Source organism: Phlebotomus argentipes, unplaced genomic scaffold, assembly GCF_947086385.1.
Source record: "Phlebotomus argentipes unplaced genomic scaffold, Phlebotomus argentipes genome assembly scaffold_4, whole genome shotgun sequence".
NCBI classification, from domain to species: Eukaryota; Metazoa; Arthropoda; class Insecta; order Diptera; family Psychodidae; genus Phlebotomus; species Phlebotomus argentipes.
In genome coordinates this window covers 12794134-12814472 of record NW_026776174.1, presented here as the reverse complement: position 1 = coordinate 12814472, position 20339 = coordinate 12794134, and the positions used below count along the sequence as shown (strand labels likewise).

The 20339-nt window shown below is 42.1% G+C and overlaps 1 protein-coding gene across 2 annotated transcripts; it reads left to right on the top strand.

Moving 5' to 3' along the window:
* Positions 1-119: 119 nt before the first annotated feature.
* Positions 120-19221, top strand: LOC132258686 (gelsolin). 2 transcript variants are annotated; one of them, XM_059756105.1, is made up of 9 exons: positions 120-203; positions 3798-3963; positions 4025-4175; positions 9294-9368; positions 10779-11265; positions 13117-13434; positions 14272-14775; positions 15436-16049; positions 18841-19221. In XM_059756105.1, exons 2-9 carry the CDS (start codon positions 3923-3925, stop codon positions 18976-18978), a joined length of 2328 nt encoding a protein of 775 aa, XP_059612088.1. In that variant the 5' UTR covers positions 120-203; positions 3798-3922; the 3' UTR covers positions 18979-19221. The 2 variants fall into 2 exon arrangements, with proteins under 2 accessions (XP_059612088.1, XP_059612090.1); XM_059756107.1 differs by having other exon boundaries at positions 128-240.
* Positions 19222-20339: the final 1118 nt, after the last annotated feature.

Genomic DNA, 20339 nt, shown 5'->3' with positions numbered 1-20339 from the left:
CACCCTGTCGCGTGCGAACTGACCGCTGTTGATTTAATGGTATTTACACAATTTTTCGAATACATAATTTTGTAATTTATCATCTAGTCTTGCTCCTATTTGGCGATGACTTTGATTCTCTCCAGCTTCAGTCAGTTTGTAGCGATCGTGAGCTTAACATCGGCTTCTACAGCTTCAAAAGTGTGAAGTGTGCGCGAGAAAAGGTGATGAAAATCTCTGAGGAAAACCGCCTCACAAAAGGTTAACTTGTGAATCCACTTGCGCGCTCTTTCATTCATCGAATGTCTGGCAAAGTTTATCATTTCGTCCTTGTTTCAGACGCGTGCTTTTGTCGAAATCCTGGAGGAAATCCAATTTCACGTGAAACCTCTCAGACTCCCTCGGTTCGATCGATTGGCCATCATCAAAAGAATTCTATCGACGATGCAGACGGTTTTTTCCCTCCTTTTTCTGCACTTCCTCGTCGAGAGTTTGCGGGATTCCTCTCGAGTGACTCAACAAACACACTCTTCTCGACGTTTTCCTGCCGCATTTTCCCATTTTCCGCACTAATTGAAATGTTGTCTTGCACACAAAGTGTCTCAGTGAGATTTTTGCGCCACGAGCATGATAAAAATTCATCATAACATTTCTCTCAGCAGCGGAAAAGTGTCCAATTCCCTTCGTCCAGTTTTCCACTGTACTCGCGGAAATTGAATTTGGAATTGTGAAAAAGTCACACAAGTCGAAGAGGACTTTAAGATGTTCTCTTCTTTCCCCCAGAGAGAGAGAGAAGGCGAAAAGTTTCTCCTGAAGTTGCGTCACAGGTCAGATTGAAGATAAAAATTTTAAAGTCAATATCCATTTAGTGTTGGAAGTACTTCTCTGCCTTCAAACCTCTTTAACTCACACAATCTTCCGCCTTTTGGTGGCTTTCGACCCACTTTTGGCAACGCCGAACTTGATCAAATATTGGTCAAAAGTCTCCCCTCAAAACTTGGCGTGTTGCAGATTAACAGCAATTGTTGAAAAGCCCCTGAAGAGGCCAACATCTCAGCGCTTATCAGAATCAAATATAAACTTCAAAACTCACAGCAATTGACGGAGATTGCGAATAGCGCAGAGCGGGGTTGTTTTGGTCTGGATTTCTTTCAAAATTACTCTGTGTTCAATTTTCCCACAATCAATAGAACGATTCAACGGAAGATTTCTAAACTTTTCACGTGAATAACTTCTCGAAAAAATAAAAAAAAAAAATAAAATAATAAAATAATAATAATAAAATAAGAAAAAATAAAATAATAAAATCTCATTTTTCTCAACACCTAAATCCATCTTTGCCCCCTAAGAAGCTCTGGGGGAATATTAAGAAGCTTGGACTGCGTCCGTCGGTGAATGCTTCTGTCGGTGTCACTCTCTCTGCAGATGACTTGAACAACTACTTCGCCTCTGTTGCTCTGGCCGATGAGGTGACCTGTCCTGCTCTTCCTGCCGCGCCCTGGGAGGGTTTTGGCTTTCGCTGTGTCTCCGAGGAGGCGGTTGCGGGTGCCATTTCCCGCGTGCGATCGGGTGCCGTGGGGTGTGATGGCGTCTCTCTTGCCTTCGTTAAAATCATTCTCCCGACTCTTCTCCCAGTGCTCACGGAGACCTTTAATCATATCATTACCACTTCCTCGTTTCCGGATACTTGGAAGCTTGCTTTAGTCATTCCAATTCCGAAAACCTCTAATCCCACTGCTCCTTCTGACTTCAGACCAATAAGTCTCCTTCCGACTCTATCCAAGGCTTTTGAAGCTCTGCTTCACTCACAAATCTCCTGTCATTTACTCTCTCATAATTTACTTTCCGACCATCAGTCTGGCTTCCGAGGTGGTCATGGAACTACTTCGGCTCTGCTCAAGGTTAACTATGACATTGCCTCCGCTTTAGATCGCAACTCCTTTGTTGTCTTGGTCTTACTAGATTTCACAAAGGCATTTGACAGCCTCCATCATGATCTCTTTTGCTACAAGCTTTTCAAGCACTTTAAATTCTCTTCTTCGGCTATAGCCTTGGTTCGATCCTACTTCCGTGATCGTTCTCAAATTGTTAAATTTGGAGAAAACACATCTTCTCCATCCACCCTAGGAAGGGGCATTGGTCAGGGATCCATTCTTGGTCCTTTGCTCTTCTCCATGTTCATCAATGATCTGCCCTCTGTCCTGCGTGGTTGCTCGTATCATTTGTATGCGGACGACCTCCAGATTTACGTTGAAGGTGATCCTTCAAACTCTTCCTGTGCTTTCACACTTCTAAATGATAACCTCTCCCGAATCGGGCACTGGGCCTCTTCAAATGGGCTTCGCCTAAATCCTAAAAAATCGCAGGCAATTATCTTCTCAAAAAGGAGTGCTAACTTTCCTTATTTCACCGTTCTTCTTAACGGTGAAGTTATCCCTTATGCGGATCAGGTTAAAAACCTTGGTATTGTCTTTAATTCGACACTATCCTGGTCTGATCATGCCACCTCCCTTTGCCGCAAGGTCAACTATTCTCTTTACGTCCTCAGACGCTATCGGGACATCACGCCCTACGACACTCGGTTGCTTCTCGTGCGAGCGCTAATTATGCCATTCTTCTCATATGGAGCAGAGCTATTCTTCCTGGCGGATAGTGACACACTCCGTCGGCTGACTGTAGCATTTAACAATTGTGTCAGGTACGTCTGCGGACTGGGTCCCCGCGATCACATTTCTGCCCACAGGGATGTGCTGGTGGGCTGCAGCCTGTCCTCCTTCCTGCAAATGCGAGCCCTGATTTTCTTAGATCGTCTTTCCATCAGCGGCTGCCCTGGATATCTGGCTTCACTCTTGACGAGGGGTGGTTCGACCAGGCTTCGGGGACTTCTTGTTCCTCGAGCTGAGCATGAGACCTTTTTCCGTACCCTCTTTGTCCGGGGGGTGTCGCTTTACAATGCCCTCCCGCGTGAGGCGCGCGAGACCGTCGGGGGCATCAGGAAGCACTTTCAGGCTGCTGAACTGGTCAGTGACCCATCATAGTTGAACGTTTTGAATACATTTTTTTTTTTTTTTTTTCTATTGTCTTGTCGATTCTTAGTCTTTGTTTTTCCGTTTTTTTTTAATTTCTCTTTAGCAAATTGTAAGAGGGGTAGGCCCTAAAAATTTTGCTCAATAAAATTGAATTGAATTGAATTGAAAAAATAAGGACGTTTCCTTTCTTTTTAGCCCATGAGTTTGGAAAAATAAATCTAAAACACACTGTCCAAAACATCCTCACTTTAGACTATATTCTGTGAGAAAAACTAATGGCATTTCTTTCATCTCAAATAAACTACAAAGCAATTAAATTCTCACTTCGCGAAGCCAGAATTCGAAGAAGCTCCGACTGAAAATTGAAAGAGCAAATTTGTTAACAACTTTGCGCTTTTCCCGCAAATTATATTTTCTTGTCTTTATGGCGGGTGTGAAGGAAAGTTTCCCATTTTCATTATAATCCTCACCTCAAGTTTACAACGTTGACCGCTATTCTTTTTTGATTATTTCTATCCGTAAAAGCTCCTTTAGGTGAATTAAACTATCCAAGTTATTATTATTGAACTTCCGTTCATCAATTTGATGAATTTTATGGTATAATTTATAATATGATCTTGCAATTTAAGAAATTTATGTGAAATTTTAAGAAATTGAAAAATTCAAAGAAAATGGACTGCAAATGTCTTTTCTTTATACAATTTTTATTAGTCTTTCTTCAATTGCAGTAAGATGTTGCTTTTTGCGTGCTTCTTTGAAGATCACCCTGTGACTTTCTCTGTTTTTTAGCGGACTTTTGAAAGTGCGATTGCTGGAAAAGTGGACGTTATCAGCGAGAGTCTCTGGAGAGATAAACGAGCGGCAGCTGAGTCTCAAGAGCCGATTGCGCCCGAAGTCAGCCACCAAATCCCACCATGAGCCACGCCAGAGCGCTGAGCGCGGCAGTTCTGCTGAGGTATTCGCGGACTGTGAACGTGTTCGCGGCGCGCGCAAGTCTAATCTTCCCTGCCTTCCAGCTTCGCTGTGCTCATCGTCCACGCAAGGGTCGTTCAGCCGCCCACGGAGATCCGACCACTGTCACGCGAGGAGCCCAAGACCAGAGCAAGGATGCATCCAGCGTTCGCGAACGCCGGCAGAGCCAAAGGACTCGAAATCTGGCGCGTTGAGGTAAAAGCGATCGCGAAAATAGAACTCATAGAGCACTTTCCATGGCGCGATAAATATGCAAATGTGTCTCGCGAGTGCGGGCAGTAAATTAGCCGTGCGATCGGCGGAAAAAAATCAGCACAGAATGCACGGCGGGAAATCCCACACGGTGAATGATCAGCGCAGATGAAGAAGTTATCAAAATACCACCAATCAAGGGGGAGTTATTTGGCCACAAAGTAGTTTAACTTTCCTTTCCAGAGCTCGCTTTTTTCTGTATTTATTGCCCAGAACACGATTGATTGGCAGTTAAACAATTTGTGGATAAAAGTTTGCATATATTCAAGTGAAAGAAATCAAGAAATCTTATTATGACTGAAAATTACATTAAGAAGTTAGTCAGAACTTTGGAAAAACCAACAGAGAAGCCAAAAATAGCTTTTTGCATTAATTCACTCGCTCTTTTTTCAAACAATAACCTTTTGCTTAAAGATTTGGCGAATCACACTAAACGAATTTGTATGTAAAACTATTTCAAAAAGTGCTGGCAATGAAAGAAGTGATGGAAAAATTGGCATTTTATCACCTGCCGCGAATGAAACTGATCGGAAGAAGCAATTTATTGTGTTCGTTGGGTGATTTTTTGTGGCGCGTCTCAGCGAGAGTCTCTCAAGATCATGGGAAAATGTTGCGTACACACGCAACAGCGACAAGGTGGAAAATTGCTACACGAGAAAGCGCCAACAATGCGATCGCGTTTTTTTTCCATGATAAATTGTTTCTACTCAGAAATTAATAATAGTTTTCAGGAAGACTTCTGAGTATTTTGGATCTGAGACATTTTTTTCGCTCGAAATTTATGTTATTTTCGAAATGTAGTTCAACGTACTTTGAATGAGTGTGTTGTTGCGAGGAAATCTGAGTCACTGGGGAAGTTTGGCTATTCATACATTATTCTTATTCAGATGCTTTGTTTAGAGGTGAAGTGAAAGAGAATCACGCGTGAAGATTTACAATGAGATTAGGCGCTATAAAGATAGGAAAAGCTCCAAAAAATCCAAGGTTGGATGCAGAAAAGAGGGAGAAAAAGAAGGTCGCTTGTGTCTATTAATGCAGCTCAAATACTGCCGGTTTTATGCTCTCTGCTTACATAACACGATAATTTCTCGTGTGATCAAAGAGAAGCTGTAGATAATATCCAGATGACAGTGTTTATTCAGAAGAGAGACTCCCAAAATAATCTCGCGCTTCATGAAGACGCTGTAATTGACAAGCGCCCCGCGAGCGCAGCTCTTGAGGGCAACACCCACTCAAGACGCGAGACCATCACTCCTCGGCTGTGTCATCAAACAGTGATTGTGCGGAGCTATTAGGGAATCGCGCGAAAATTGCTCCACATTAGCAGTTTTTCTTGGCGGAAGCGCACGAGAAAAGAGTGAATCAATTGCTGAGACATGGGTGCAAAAAATCCCCTATCAAGGTTCCCTGTTCTTGCTGTGGAAGTTTGCTCTCGCGTCGCATAACTGACAAACAACATACAAAAGGCGAGACTTTGTGAAACACTATCAGAAAAGTTTCTTGACTCATCGCCAGGGCGAATGAATTTCATGAAAAATGCCACCAACTCGAGATGGATAAAATATTTATTTTAGAACATTGGCAAGAAGTTCAAAAGTCATGAATTATAGATAATCAAAGGAAAAAAGGTGGAAAGTGTGAGTAGGGAAAGTTGGGCTCAAATCCAGAGCAAGAAATGTCTGTGTTCACAAAGTGTATTCGCTTTTTATATATGGATGAGAGATAAATAGTCACAATAATAGCGTTTTCCCCCAATATCATTGTTATTGGCGTTATTGCTAATGTAATTTTTTGAGGATACAATTTTATTCTTTTTTATTGTTCTGTCATAAAGCATGATTACCAGGTTGAGTTTTTTCCTATAAAAATCAATTTATTCGAGCTTTTATACTTGAAAAGCACGAACAAATTCTTTATTATTAAAAGATTATGATAGAAATTTTGGTAAAGATTGATATAATGAAAGCTCTTTGAAAGAATTTTTTCTCATTGAATTTTTTCATACGTCCCTTTTAAGTACTGAGTTTGTAAATTAAATTATTCGTGCTTTCAAACAGCACGAACTTCACAGCACAAAGACTTCCCGGATTTTCTGATTGCTTTTCCATCTCGTCGAAAATTAAGTGGGAATGAGACCAAAAAATTCAATATGAGTTTTTGTCAAATGCAAGGGAAAAGTTGTAAAAAATTGAGATTCTGAATGAACTTTATGAAAGTAATTTAATTCATTACAATGTTTACACTAATCTATTTCAGTCATTTTTAATTATGTATGCTGAAATATTACTTCTTGTGAGTTCAATTGTTTACTGCTTTGATGTGTTTAGCGTCAGATTGGAAAATGAGAGAGATTTGTGGGAAAAAATCGACCATCAAGAGGAGCTAGAATTAAGCATTAATTCAGTGCGAAAAAAAAATCCAAATTGCAAGATAACAAATGTTGCTTCACAGCTCTCAATAACTCTTTCTGGCCGGCGTGAACGGACAATGGTTGGCAAATTCGGTTCAGCTGGTTAAACATGTGCGAAACATCTTTGGGAGACACGCTGAATAAATCATGCTGGGCATAATGAGATAGTTGATTGATGACATTGAATATCACGCGAGTGCGTGGCAGAAATAGCTCGAGCGCCACCCTTGGACTCGGTGAAAAATTGACCAGGCCCAGCAAGAGCATCTGGCGAGGGTGGAGACCAGTGATAACGATAGATATAAATAGATGATTGCCGTGGAATTGCGAAATTCGCACGGACTTACACAATTGACAGTGTTTCCAGCGCTCTTGCGAAGGCATTTTATCCCCGAGTGATCGCTATCGCTTGTAGATTTATGCTCCACCTTTTCGAAGATGGTTAATTGGGGTGCGATAAGAGCTTTTATCTCTGGGACTTCACGCGTTCGCGCTTGAGTGACAGTGGGAGCGTAATTTTTATCGCCTTCAATCAGTCGTACAGCGTGGGCACTAATTATAGGTCCACTGCAGGTATCCGGGGGTAGGTAGTCTGGGGCAAAATCAAAAAATATCAAATATGGCGTTTGATTGCCTATCCATTGCCAAAACAAAACCCCCAATATGAGGCCCCTCCGCCGGATCCTAGGGATTCTAGGGAACTTTATCACTTTCTGGGCTGGCACTAATTATAGGTCCACTTGGGAATTTTCACTATATCTCAGCGAAAAAAAATCGGAAAATTCTGAAAATCATAAGGATCCTTCATTTTGAGCCCAGAGACCATTTACCGTCGCCACACCCCGCCTCGGTCCTCCGTGGACCCCACTGTTAAAGGTCTTTGCCTTGCATAACACGATATTCCAAAATGGCTCCTCCGCAATGGGGCGGGGGCCCAATGCCCATAAACTGCTTCATAGGGCAAGACTGAAGCCTTTTGAGCATAATTGGGCTATCTGACCCCAATACCAGCCTTGAATCCTGGCCTTAAGCACTTCTTCCAGGGTCTTTTTCTGCTTCTTCGGGCCCAAACCACCCCAACCCCCGGACCACCCCCAATGAAATGGGGCGAAAAGTTCTTGGGACACTTCTAGGAAACCCGAGGACCCTAGATCCGGGGATGGGTAGCGCCTCGGAGGGAGCGCCCTAACGTAGAACGAGAGCCAGTTGAAATTCAATGAAAAACCATACACTTTTAGGTGGTTTTCGAATGGGTCTCATTCCACGGTGTGGCGCTCCCTTCGAGGCGCTACCAGTCCCCGGATCTAGGGTCCTCGGGTTTCCTAGAAGTGTCCCAAGAACTTTTCGCCCCATTTCATTGGGGGTGGTCCGGGGGTTGGGGTGGTTTGGGCCCGAAGAAGCAGAAAAAGACCCTGGAAGAAGTGCTTAAGGCCAGGATTCAGAAAGGGTATCGGCGCCAGAAATCCCAATTATGGTCAAGAGGCTTCAATCAAGCCCTATGAAGGAGTTTGTGGCCATTGGGCCCCCCGCCCCAATGCGGAGGAGCCATATTGGGCGATCACGTAGTACTAGGCAAAGACTTTTAACAGTGCGGTCCACGGAGGACCGAGGCGGGGTGTGGCGACGGTAAATGGTCTCTGGGCTCAAAATGAAGGATCCTTATGATTTTCAGAATATTCCGATTTTTTTTCGCTAAGATATAGTGAAAATTCCCAAGTGGACCTATAATTAGTGCCAGCCCAGAAAGTGATAAAGTTCCCTAGAATCCCTAGGATCCGGCGGAGGGGCCTCATATTGGGGGTTTTGTTTTGGCAATGGATAGGCAATCAAACGCCATATTTGATATTTTTTGATTTTGCCCCAGACTACCTACCCCCGGATACCTGCAGTGGACCTATAATTAGTGCCCACGCTGTATTGGCGAATTCATGGATGATAGGAACGATTTGTTAGCACATGGTGAGTCAATCTTTCAGGCCTTTTGTATCGCCCAAAATTGCGCCCAAATAGTCGAAGTTCTGTGGCGTGAAATAAGCGATTTCTTTGAGTCGCTGCGCATTACAGCGGCAATAATAGATGTGTCAATAGTTGATTACACTGTATCTATTTAGTCGCTGACGATTTGGTAGACTTCCCTTCTCTATCGAGAAGCAGTTGCGAATGCGAGAGACGGAATCAATTAGATGGCAAACAAGAAATACAATTGTTATGCTACGATGCAAGTTCTAATGATCGTTCCAGCTGCATTTTATATCGTCTTATTGAGCTGTAATGTATTTGGCGCAAAACAATACAATATAGAGAGACAATGTAGCGACTGTTTGACACCGTTGAGTCATGGACCATTAACGATGGAGAGGAAAAGAGCGGTGTAGTCGAAACACAGTATAAAAAAAGGCATAAAATGTGATGGGGTTTTTTCTTCATCATCCAATTGAACCTCCACAAAAATAAACAAACACTACATAATTCAGTGTGAGGTACAATTTTGGCGTCGAATGTCTTGGTCAAGTTCATGCGCATAGAGAATTTGGTGGGATGATTCAGGAGTTCCTCCCCAAACCACTGGCATTATTTTGGGGAATTGTCATGAAATGTTCTCTTATTTTTTCTCTTTCTCTCTTCCTCTCCACATTGCTTCTCGCCTGCAGAATTTCGAGCCTGTGGCGTACCCAAAGAATGATTATGGCAAATTCTACGAGGGAGACTCGTACATTGTCCTGAATGTGAGTATTAGCATGAATTTTGCATAGTTTCAGGTCCAAAGGTGAAGGCGATTTTTCTATATTAGAAGAATTAGTTTTCCTCAGTCGTCCAGTAATTTTCCAGCAAGGGCTTTCCGGCCAAACAGAATGTACATGGCAAACAACTCTGGCTGAACTTCCCTTTTAAATGCTATCTGGCAATGTTAGTGGCATTCTTCTCTTGATGGCGGAAGAAGGCTAAAAGTAATTTCAGCAACTTTCTTGAATCTTCTGCACCATTAATTTTAAATGATTTTCAAGTTAAATCCTCCGCAATTTTCGTCACAATTTTCCACAGTATACTTTTTCCGCTGCTCCACCAAACTTTCCGCCACAATTTGAGAAAATATTTGCGCTACAGCGGACAAATTTACTTAATACTCATCACAATTTTTTCCCACGCGACCCTCAAAAATAGACTCGAAATTAGTTTATTGCATCTCGTTTGCAGGCAAAACTTTTGCTACTGAACATATTTTTTATGAACAAAACTCACGTGTTTTCTTTCCTCGGAGGAAAAACTGCAAATTAGCTGTCTCTGTGTCACAGCGTGCAAAATGTGGAGGTTTTTCCACCAGCATTTCTCAGAGTAAATAGAATTCATTGCAGTGTAATTTTTTTTTTCATAAATTCAATTTACCACAGCAATTTGCATATCAATTAACATTACTTAATCCACCCTCTGAACTTGCAATGTTGTCTTGTAAATGAACTATAAATTTCACGAGTCGCATTCCAAGCAAGTTCGCTCTTTAATTCCACAGAACTTTTGGGCTTTAATTCCCAAAACTCGTGAAATTGTTGAAGCGCACGTTCGAAATTTTACGACAACGATCCTTCGCCTCTCGTGTTGCTTGACATTTGCCACTTTTACTCCTGAAAAACCATTGAAAATTATTTTACGTCACTGACCTATATTTCCGCACTGGAGTAAATGGAAAATGGAAAATAAAGCGTATATGATATAAGAGGAGGAAATGCACCCAATTCTCGCATACAGCATTTTCCCCGATTCTTTTGTTAGTTTTCAATTTAATTGAAAACACATTTGATACAGCCATGTAACATTTCGTTATTGTTTTTTTCGCTGGAAATTTACTATTATTTTATTGTTAGATTTTGTTCAGCTTGAATGTAAAGCTAAATTATTAGTCAGTTGTTTGTTTTTCATTTGGAAATGCTTCATTTCTATTGTCAACACATGCAATTTTAAAGTGTTTCCCAAGCCACGCCCACTTCTACGCTCCGCCCACAAAGAAAGAAATCTTCTCTAGAAATTGTGACAAGCTTTGTAAATGGAATGAAGGAACAATTTTAACAAATTTCTTTCTTTGTGTATTTTAATTTTTTTTACTTTACTCGTCGGTTTCACGCATTGTTTAACATCTCTAGACCAAGGAGTCCAAGAGCAAGGAGTTGTCCTGGGACGTTCACTTCTGGCTCGGCCGGGAGACAACCGCAGACGAGGCTGGTGCAGCCGCGATCTTGACTGTTCAGCTGGACGATCAGCTCAACGGCGCTCCGATTCAGCACCGCGAGGTGCAGGATCACGAGTCGCAGACTTTCCTGGGCTACTTCAAGAACGGCGTGCGCTATCTGCCCGGCGGCGTGGCCAGCGGCTTCAGGGCCACGGAGACCAACGCGGCCGGCGAGAAGAGGCTGTTCCAGGTGAAGGGCAAGCGCAACATCCGCGTGCGCCAGGTGAACTTGTCCGTGTCGTCCATGAACAAGGGCGACTGCTTCATCCTGGACGCCGGTCGCGAGATCTTCGTGTATGTCGGCAAGAAGGCGAAGCGCGTGGAGAAGATTAAGGCGATCAGTGCGGCCAATCAGATCCGCGACCAGGATCACGCCGGACGCGCCAACGTCCAAATCATCGGTGAGTTACTGCAGATCATTTAATTAAAGGCGATTTAGTGGCGCACATAAATTCTGGGAAGAATTAGATAATTTGTTTCACATATTGCCTTCGTGATAATATTTCATTGGCTTAGAGTTTAATTATGATTTTATGGGTGGCGAATGTGCGAACAGTTGGCAATAATGGTGAATTTGGACAGAATATTGCATTCCCAGCATATGATAATGCCATGAAATTATGTGATGCCCGATGAAAATCTGCTAAATGAACATTTTCACAATGCACACTCGAGATTTTCTCCTATCGTTGTGTCTATTAAAAATATTAACAAATTAATTATTCATGAAAATTGATGGACCCTTGCGCCGCATTTTCTTTGGAGACGCTCTTGTGGGAATTTCATATGAATTTATGTGAATCGCTCACCGCATGTAGAACATGAGGAAGACAGTGCGGAAAAAATCGATTTGCTGTGGGGCACTTGAGATTTATCTTTATGTCTCACATTGATTTTCCCAGGGAAATTGCTTAATATCACTGATGTGTTTTCCCACCATGCCATGCACTTCTGCCCGTAAAGTGAAAACGATGAAAATTGGAAAGGAGCGCGCGTCTGAAGAAAGGGCGCCATTAGTGGCTGAAAAGAAAATTGCCAATGTTGTACTTCGTCTCACTCTCCATTAGACACAAACAATATAATTTAAATACAATTTTCACCCCAAATGATTTTACATGATTTATGCTCATTGATCATTGGAGCCTTGATTCTCACTTGATTGTCTGGAAATCATCTCTACACTCCAATTATAGTCATTTGGCGAGCGCTGTTCGCTGGTAATTGAATTTGGAAAATGCGAGCGTCTTGCACGAGAGGTGCGAAGCGATGATTAACAGTTTTATGGCTCAGTGTCTTGTACATTCGATGCCATTTTTTCTGCGGGATGGAGCCTATAAAAACCGACCATCTGAACCGACGTCGTCCCAAAAATAAAAATACTCATCTGTGCATGTTTATATGGGCGAATGTTTCTCGCATTGGGGATTTTTCTCGCGCCTCGCAAATAATTCATTAACGAAGCCAATAAGCGTCACGATCTCCGGCTTTCCGGTTCGCTGCCTTCTGCAGATACTCGATTTCCGCAATGCAAAACCCACACCCAAATTCTAGCTGCGGAAACTTCAATTCTACTTACGTTGTTCTTCACAAGCTATTATGCTAATGCTTCGCTACTTTATACCTTGTCTTCTCACAGAAACTTTTCATTATCACGATAAATTTCTGTTCTCCTCTTTTGTTTTTTCAACGCGGTTTGTGGTTAATTCTGCTGGAATAATATACTTTTCTTGGCTTCAATTTTGGAGAATCTGCAAAGATTTTCCTCGGTTTAAAAGAGAATTTTTTTTAAGTAGAAAAAATGGAGAATTACTTATTCATTTAATTTTCATACTGTTTGACGTAAATCCAATAAATTATGCTCATTAAACTTGCTTTCAAGTGTGTTTCTGCGAATTTTCTTGTGTCAAGCTGCAGAACAGAAGAAAATCCATGATTTTTCATCAAATAAACAAACTTTTGAATATGAAATTGAATTTTTTCTGGCATTCAACTTGATTTTTTGCAATTCGTTTTGCATGTGAATAAAAAAACAGAGAAGTGCAAAAGAAAAATGAAGAAATTTAAACTCTTTTATGTGATTTAATAAAGCTACTCAAGAGAATCTTCTGAGTTTACCTAATTTTTGTCTACAACTTTCATTTTCTAGAAAAATATCATAAAATCGATCATGAATATATGACTAAAAAAGGAGCAAATTATGAAATTCACCCAATATTCTCCAATTATTGATGAATTTTCTCTGCCAATTCCAGACGAATTCAGCTCTGAAGCCGATCAGCAGGAGTTCTTCCAGGTTCTGGGCTCAGGATCGCCCAGCGAAGTGCCCGATGAGTCTGCTGGTGAGGACGACGAGGCGTTCGAGAGACAGGAAGAGCGCAGTGTGACGCTGTACAAGGTTTCCGACGCCACCGGATCGCTCCAGGTCGATCCTGTGTCGCAGAAGCCGCTGAAGCAGGATTTCCTCAAGTCGGAGGACTGCTTCATCCTCGACACGGGCTCCGGCATCTTCGTGTGGGTCGGACGCGGAGCCACGCAGCAGGAGAAGAGCCAAGCCATCTCTCGCGCTCAGGGTAAATATTCATCTTGTGGAAGCTCTTCCGCATTATATATTGCCAGCTTAGCAGACGCTGTTCTTTCACTCACTTCAGCAGTGGATATTTATGAAGCAGTTTTGACGATAAATTTGGATAGAGACACTTTTATACTGTTGCGGAACAATTGTGCAGTATTTATAGTTTGGCTGGAGTTCATAAAAGTCTGTATTTATGTCTTTCACACTAATTGGGAAAGCAAAGAGACAAACATCGCGTTGATTATGTTAAAGTCCGCAAAAAGCTTCTGCTGCACACAATCCTCTAGTGTATTAAGCTCTTTTGACTCTAGCAATGATATAGAAATTAAAATAAAATGCAATTTCAAATGAATTTCTCGCGTCAAAGAGACATGATGTCTTTATGCTATGTGTACATGGCCAAAAGCATTCCGCGCGCGCGGGAAAAATCAATACACTCGCTATGCAAGAAAGAGGAATCTTTTGCACTTTTGAGATAACCATCTGCAAAAGATGCCCTCAAAGAAGATTTGTGCAAAAAATGTAAATTTCTGGCACGTTCCAGATTCAAAAACTCAGCCTGCAAACTTCTCGGCAGACGGAAATGCCATGGGTATTTTGTCGGAAAGTTTAGCTTCAATTTTCCCATTCATCGAATGCCAATTATCTCTCGGGCCAAGTGTTTCTCTGTACATTACATTGCAAGTGTGGGTGTATTTTCCACCCTCGACTATCGATAAAACTTTCCGCGACTCATTCAATTCGCCACCCTTTTGTCTTGATTAACTCAATTATCCACAAACTGCGCTTCGTGATTTTTTCGCCCGAATGAACGCTTTTTTGTCGCTCTCTGCAGGCTTTCTCACGTCGAAGAAGTATCCGTCGTGGACTCAGGTGCAGCGGATTGTGGAGAGTGCCGAAACGGCGCCCTTCAAGCAGTACTTCTCCACGTGGCGCGACCGCGGCATGACCCACTCGCGACTCATCCGCGCCGCCAACGACGACGACTCCGACACGGCCATTGACGATGAGTTCGACGCCAGCATTCTGCACAAGATGAAGAAGAGCGGCGGCCGCGCCATCGGCTTCATGCCGGACAATGGCGAAGGCTCCGTGGAGATCTGGCGCGTGGAAGACTTCGATCTGGTGCCGGTGGATCCGGAGCTGTACGGCATGTTCTTCGGCGGCGACTCGTACGTCATCAAGTATGAGTACCACAACAAGAGAGGCGGCCACGGCTACGTCATCTACTTCTGGCAGGGAAAGCACTCCAGCACGGATGAGAAGGCGGCGTCCGCCATTCACGCCGTGCGGCTGGACAATGAATTGGGCGGAGCCGTACAAGTGCGCGTCGTTCAAGGTAAAATTGACCTTTTGGCGACCATTACTAACTAATTTTCCCCAATTCCATTATGCACAGGATGTCCTAAAAATTGATGCTTTCCAATTACCATAGCTGCCAATTGGAACACATTTATCCAATTGATTTTATCCAAATGAAAAGCTCTCATGAAATCCAGTAAAAAGCTCATTTTTCACTTCAAATGTTCCAATTTATGGGCTCAATATGCGCAAAATTGAGTTTAATAAACAGATTTCAGTTGAAATCATTGAATATTGACTACGAATATCATAAATTTTTACCATAATAAAGTTTTAAAAAATGGGAAATAGCATTGATTTGAAAGAATCAATTTGTTTTGAATAAAACAGCACTAATTTAATGAAAAACATTCTGCTGCACAGCAAAAAGCACGAAAAACTCCACTTCTGTCGTTCAGTATAAAATTGGCCCGAGTATAAAATTGATATTAAATTCGCAGAGCACATTTGCAATTGGAGCTGAAAGTCATTCGGCAGTGGAGCTTTTTTCCTCCTACTATATGTGCATAGTATATTTTTGTTTAACTTTGCTCAGGATCTGCTCTTGCGAGAGCATTTAAAATTCCCTGTGAGAGTGCTGGGCCGGCATTTCGGGTGAAGGGAGAGCTATTGAGCAATTTATCATGTCTGCTTTCAGGTCACGAGCCGCGTCACTTCCTGAAAATCTTCAAGGGTAAGATGGTGGTATTTACGGGCGGCCGTGCGTCTGGCTTCAAGAACATCCACGACCACGACACGTATGACGTTGATGGGACCCGTCTCTTCCGCATCCGTGGCACCTGTCCCGAGGACGTGCGGGCGGATCAGCTCGAGGAGGTGGCGGCGTCGCTGGCCTCGGACGATGTCTTCATCCTGGAATCGCCCAAGGGGACGTTCGTGTGGCACGGCAAGGGCGGCTCGGACTTCGAGCGCTCCATGGCGGCGGACATCGTGGGCGTGCTGTCGCCGGATGCCGAGGCGCAGACAATCGCCGAGGGCGAGGAGCCAGAGGAGTTCTGGGCCGCCCTGGGCGGCGAGGGCGATTACGATCGCGAACTAGATCCGCCGGGAGCGCCGTTCCTGGAGCCGCGTCTCTTCCACTGCAAGATCCTGCTGAGTGGGCGCTTCAAGGTGGAGGAGGTGGCGCACTTCGAGCAGGACGACCTGGATCAGGATGACATCATGGTGCTCGACGGCGGGGACGAAGTGTACGTGTGGGAGGGCAACGGATCCACTGAGGAGGAGAAGGAGAAGGCAATGGACATGGCGAGAGTGAGTTTTGCACAACATTACTATGCACAAAGGCATTTTGTATGAGACAATAGCTTAGAATATCTCGAGATAAGGGGCGAATAACTGGCCTAAAACACCACATTAAATAGTAACAGCTGCAATTTTGAAATCTTTAGGTCAATTTCTCGAGCAATGAACAGCTTTAGTATAAATAACTCAAAAGCCAGAAAGCAATCATATCCTTGAGCAGCTTTTTGCTATGAATTATTAAATCATCATGAATTCCAAAGGATCTCGATTAGAAATGGGGCAAGACACAAATGGGCAAAACTGACTTGACTGCAATTTGCATAGTTTTAAATTGAAATAAACAGACCAAAGTTGAATTCAATAGAATTAAAGCACTTATTATTTGTGCTTTTCAGAGAAAGCACAAATAATTTGATAAAATTAAAATATGCTTTAACCTATAATTTTGTTCGACATGAAAGTGCAAAATTTTCCGATTTTTCTCTCACAACTCACTGCAAAAGACATTTATTCACCCCTTGTCTCGAGATCTATGAGCCAAAGATGGCAATCTAATGCGGACTGCAGCTGGGAAGATTTTATCTGGTAATTCAGCGAAGGTTGTTCATGAAAATTTGCCCAGTATTATGGAAATATCGCAGTCTTTTAATTCCCTGCGAGACATTATAATGCTTTGCATGGCAAATTTCCACACACAAAACTCCAAATGGAAATTAATGACCATTTACATGAGCATCCAGGATGATTCTGCTGAAAATGGAGCCAAATAAGCATCATAAAAAGATCCTTCTCTCGTCTCCTTTCGCCCCAAATTTGGCTTTTTAATGATTTCATAAATTTCACCCAAAACATCCCGAGACTCTTTAAACAATCATTTGGAGTCACTGAGTGAAATTCACTCTGTCTGTACATATCTAGAATTTGAGAGTGCTCTTCACTTTTCAACCCCACGAGACTCCTCTCGGGGTTGGAAATTGCAAGGCGAAAACTCTCCGGCGATTTGCTCTTTCGTGTGCACTCTTTTCACATGCTGTCCGACAATCCATTTCCACATGATAAAATTTGATTAATACTTTCACCCCCAGCAATTGAGAGATGATTGTTCTGTGCGAAAGACGGTATTATCCGGCAGTTATATATCACAACGACAATTCCACACATAAGTTTTGAAAACAAATTCATGAATTTCACCAACTTGGTCATTTTTTCTTGCTTTCTCGTCCTCGTCCTTTGCATATACTGAATCATTCGCTGTGGGTGAAAGTCTCTCTTGGGAAATCTTAGGAATTTTGTCAGGATACTTTATGAAGTGAATTGCAGGACTTTAGCCAAGTGATATATGGCTGATGTGCTTAAGCGCTGCGAAAGTGTGGAACAATGTGAAATATTTCTGTGTGAATTGTGTGATTCTGTCGCTGTGCAGCATCATTCTCGACTTTTTAATTAAATCCAGCTTGTGTGAATTGCCACTGAGTCGAATTAACACATTGTCATATGCAATATTAATGCGTGACAATTTTTACTGTCCTGATTTTTTTTCTCTTTTGTCATCAAGCAGGAAAATCAATGATGCAAGAGGGAGAAAAGGGATGGGGAAATTAGGAATTGGTGACATTCTTTAGAAATTCTGCAGAAAAGTCTCGCGACGACCTGACAAATGTTTGTTTTATTGCCATTTTACGGATCCACAGATATTCATCGTGAAAACTATTCATGATTCCACGGATAGACGTGGAATTGGTCATTGATTTAGCATGACTTGTGGAGAAATTGTGCTTCAGTAGTCAAATGAATCGCCACTTTTTTCAGGATATGATTTGAAATATTGCGTTTTTTGCGTTGATATTCACTTTCCTGCCGTAAAATCTCAACTTCCTCATAAGCTAGTAAACGCGCGTGCTTATCTGCGTCCTATTTTGCGAAATCATCGCGCAATTGAAAGCGCGCTAGAGGATGAGAGATAATTTTTCACAGATTGCACTTGAGTCAGGATAAATCCATGTGGCTATTAAATATGATGGGGAATATGAAATGGAAATAATTATGGAATGTCATTAAAAATTTACAGCACTGGCAGAATTTGTATGTTGCGCGCAACCCGATGGCATTTTACAGCCATTAAACATTCATTTATGAATTCGTTTGAGCATAATCATGTTGACTGTCCAGAATATTGCATTCAATCTTGATTTTTCCGCCGGACGACGGGAAACAATTTGCGGGGAAAATGCCGGCAATTCTTCTGCACAATTCAACATCGTGAAGTCTCACAATTTCTCTGCTTCAACCCACACTCACGTGATATGTGGCGGGCAATTTCACGAGGATGAAAATCGTCTCTAAAGTGATCGTGATAAATGGTAAAATATCATCTGAGGCGAATGAAATTAATCATGGGCAAGAGGAGAAGACAAGTTGCGAAGAATTTGGCGCAGTGGAAGAGGGAAAATTGAAGAAAAATGATGGAGACGCGAATGTTATGAAAAGTTGCTGTTGTGTCAGAAGTGGAAAAACCAAAATGCTCCGCACAACTTTCAACTCATTTTCACTTCTGAGCGGGGCGAGAAAATGAGCCTTTTCGCATCCTGATTTCATCGGGGAGTTCATGTTCGTGTGAAGCTGTTTCTGGTGTGGGATCAAAATGAGCCTCGCAATGAATTTTTCATACTATCTTTGGCAGTTTTTTTCCCTCCACCCAGTGCGAACTAAAAGAATTTAACGATAAAAAGCAGCGATGTATTAATATTAATAAGATGTAACGCGCGGCAGATTTTCTCATATTGATTTTCTCCTCTTGCAGCAATACATTCGCACTGATCCGACGGATCGCTCTGAGGAAACTGTGCCCATCATCAAGATTCACCAGGGCAAGGAGCCCAGGAGCTTCAAGCGCCTCTTCCCGGCCTGGGAGGATGACCTGTGGGAGGTTAGTGCCTGAAAACACTCGTGCTGCTTTCCACCCCCTTCTTAACGCATGGACAAAAGGCATCACTCGCTGTGTGTCTCTCCTTTTCGTCGCGGAAAGGAGGGAACAGCACAAGAAGAGTGTGTAATTAAGTTTTAGACACACATGACAAAACTTACAAATGAAAGGAGAGCGCCGAGAAGAAAGAAAACTGTATAGAAGATACACCCAATTTATCTCCTTGAAAATATACATAACCAGAGCTTTTCCTCCTAATCTCTATTTACATCCCTCCGCTGTTTTTGGCCACTCTTTCCTCTGCGACGCTCCTGCTTGTGTGTGTGGTGGCTGTTTTGCCTAGCTCTCGCCTCGACTAATCCTTTCTTTTAGCTTTAAATAATTGCAGATTTCGCCAGTAGAGTGTTAAAAATTGCACTCACACAGTTGTGCAGTATGTAGCCTAACTATCCACACATTTTTTACTTCCACCGTATTTTGTGAGTTATAGAGCTTAGACTAAAAAACACACCGTAGTGCCGTTTTGCTGAGCTTTACCCTCATTTCGTACACTGAATTTTGATTCTCTTTTTCAGAAAATACCCTCATACGCTGATGCGAAGAAGAATGCCATCGCCCTCAATAGTGTCTGAATTTTTCACACTCATTCCAGACACACCTTTTTTGCATCACACTCTATTCGATGTCCTTTTGTGTGTTGAGAATTAAAAGGACTTGCTTTTCATGTGCTAAAAATGCCTTTTTATCGACTCATTGGGAATGTGCAACGCCATCTTCTGGGTGGGAAATTTTCCCATCGCCTTTTCCAGCGCAGGAGCGATTTTCTATGTGACGCTGTGTCCAGGAAAAGCGGTGACGAATTTGCCGTTGCGATGCTTCCGGGAATATCCTTGTCACTATTTCTGGTATTTGAAATGGTTTGTATTTTATGGCAAATAACTGAAGAAGAACTTTGTATTGAGCAGAATGATTTATTTAAGCTTCTTTTGCATTCCCTTTGTGTGGACGAAGTTACATTTAATTAAAATTGATTGTTAAACTCTCTCACGATAGAGTTTTAGCCGATATGCACAATATTTTATCAAAAATTTATAGCCAAATTACTATTATTAGAGAATAACGTTTTTTAATGTGATTTTCTCATGATATAAAATTAGGTTTTTGAGTTAATAGTGTGATTATCACTAATTAAATAATTTGGTACATTTTCCAATTATCAGAAAAATTCTAGGTAAAATCTAAATGTGTTCACAGATTGCATCGATTTGAGTGCAGAATATTAAATGTCTTCCTAAGATTTTATTAATTCATACATTGTTTAAATCGGTGAATATAAAAGGTGTCAACGTGTTATTTTTGGTAGAAATTTAACAATA

Coding starts and splice junctions, on each gene's coding strand:
- LOC132258686 (XM_059756105.1), top strand. CDS start 3,923: ATGAGCCACGCCAGAGCGCTGAGCGCGGCAGTTCTGCTGAG. Junction 4,176..9,293: donor TCGAAATCTGGCGCGTTGAG/GTAAAAGCGATC, acceptor TCTCGCCTGCAG/AATTTCGAGCCTGTGGCGTA. Junction 16,050..18,840: donor AGGCAATGGACATGGCGAGA/GTGAGTTTTGCA, acceptor CTCCTCTTGCAG/CAATACATTCGCACTGATCC.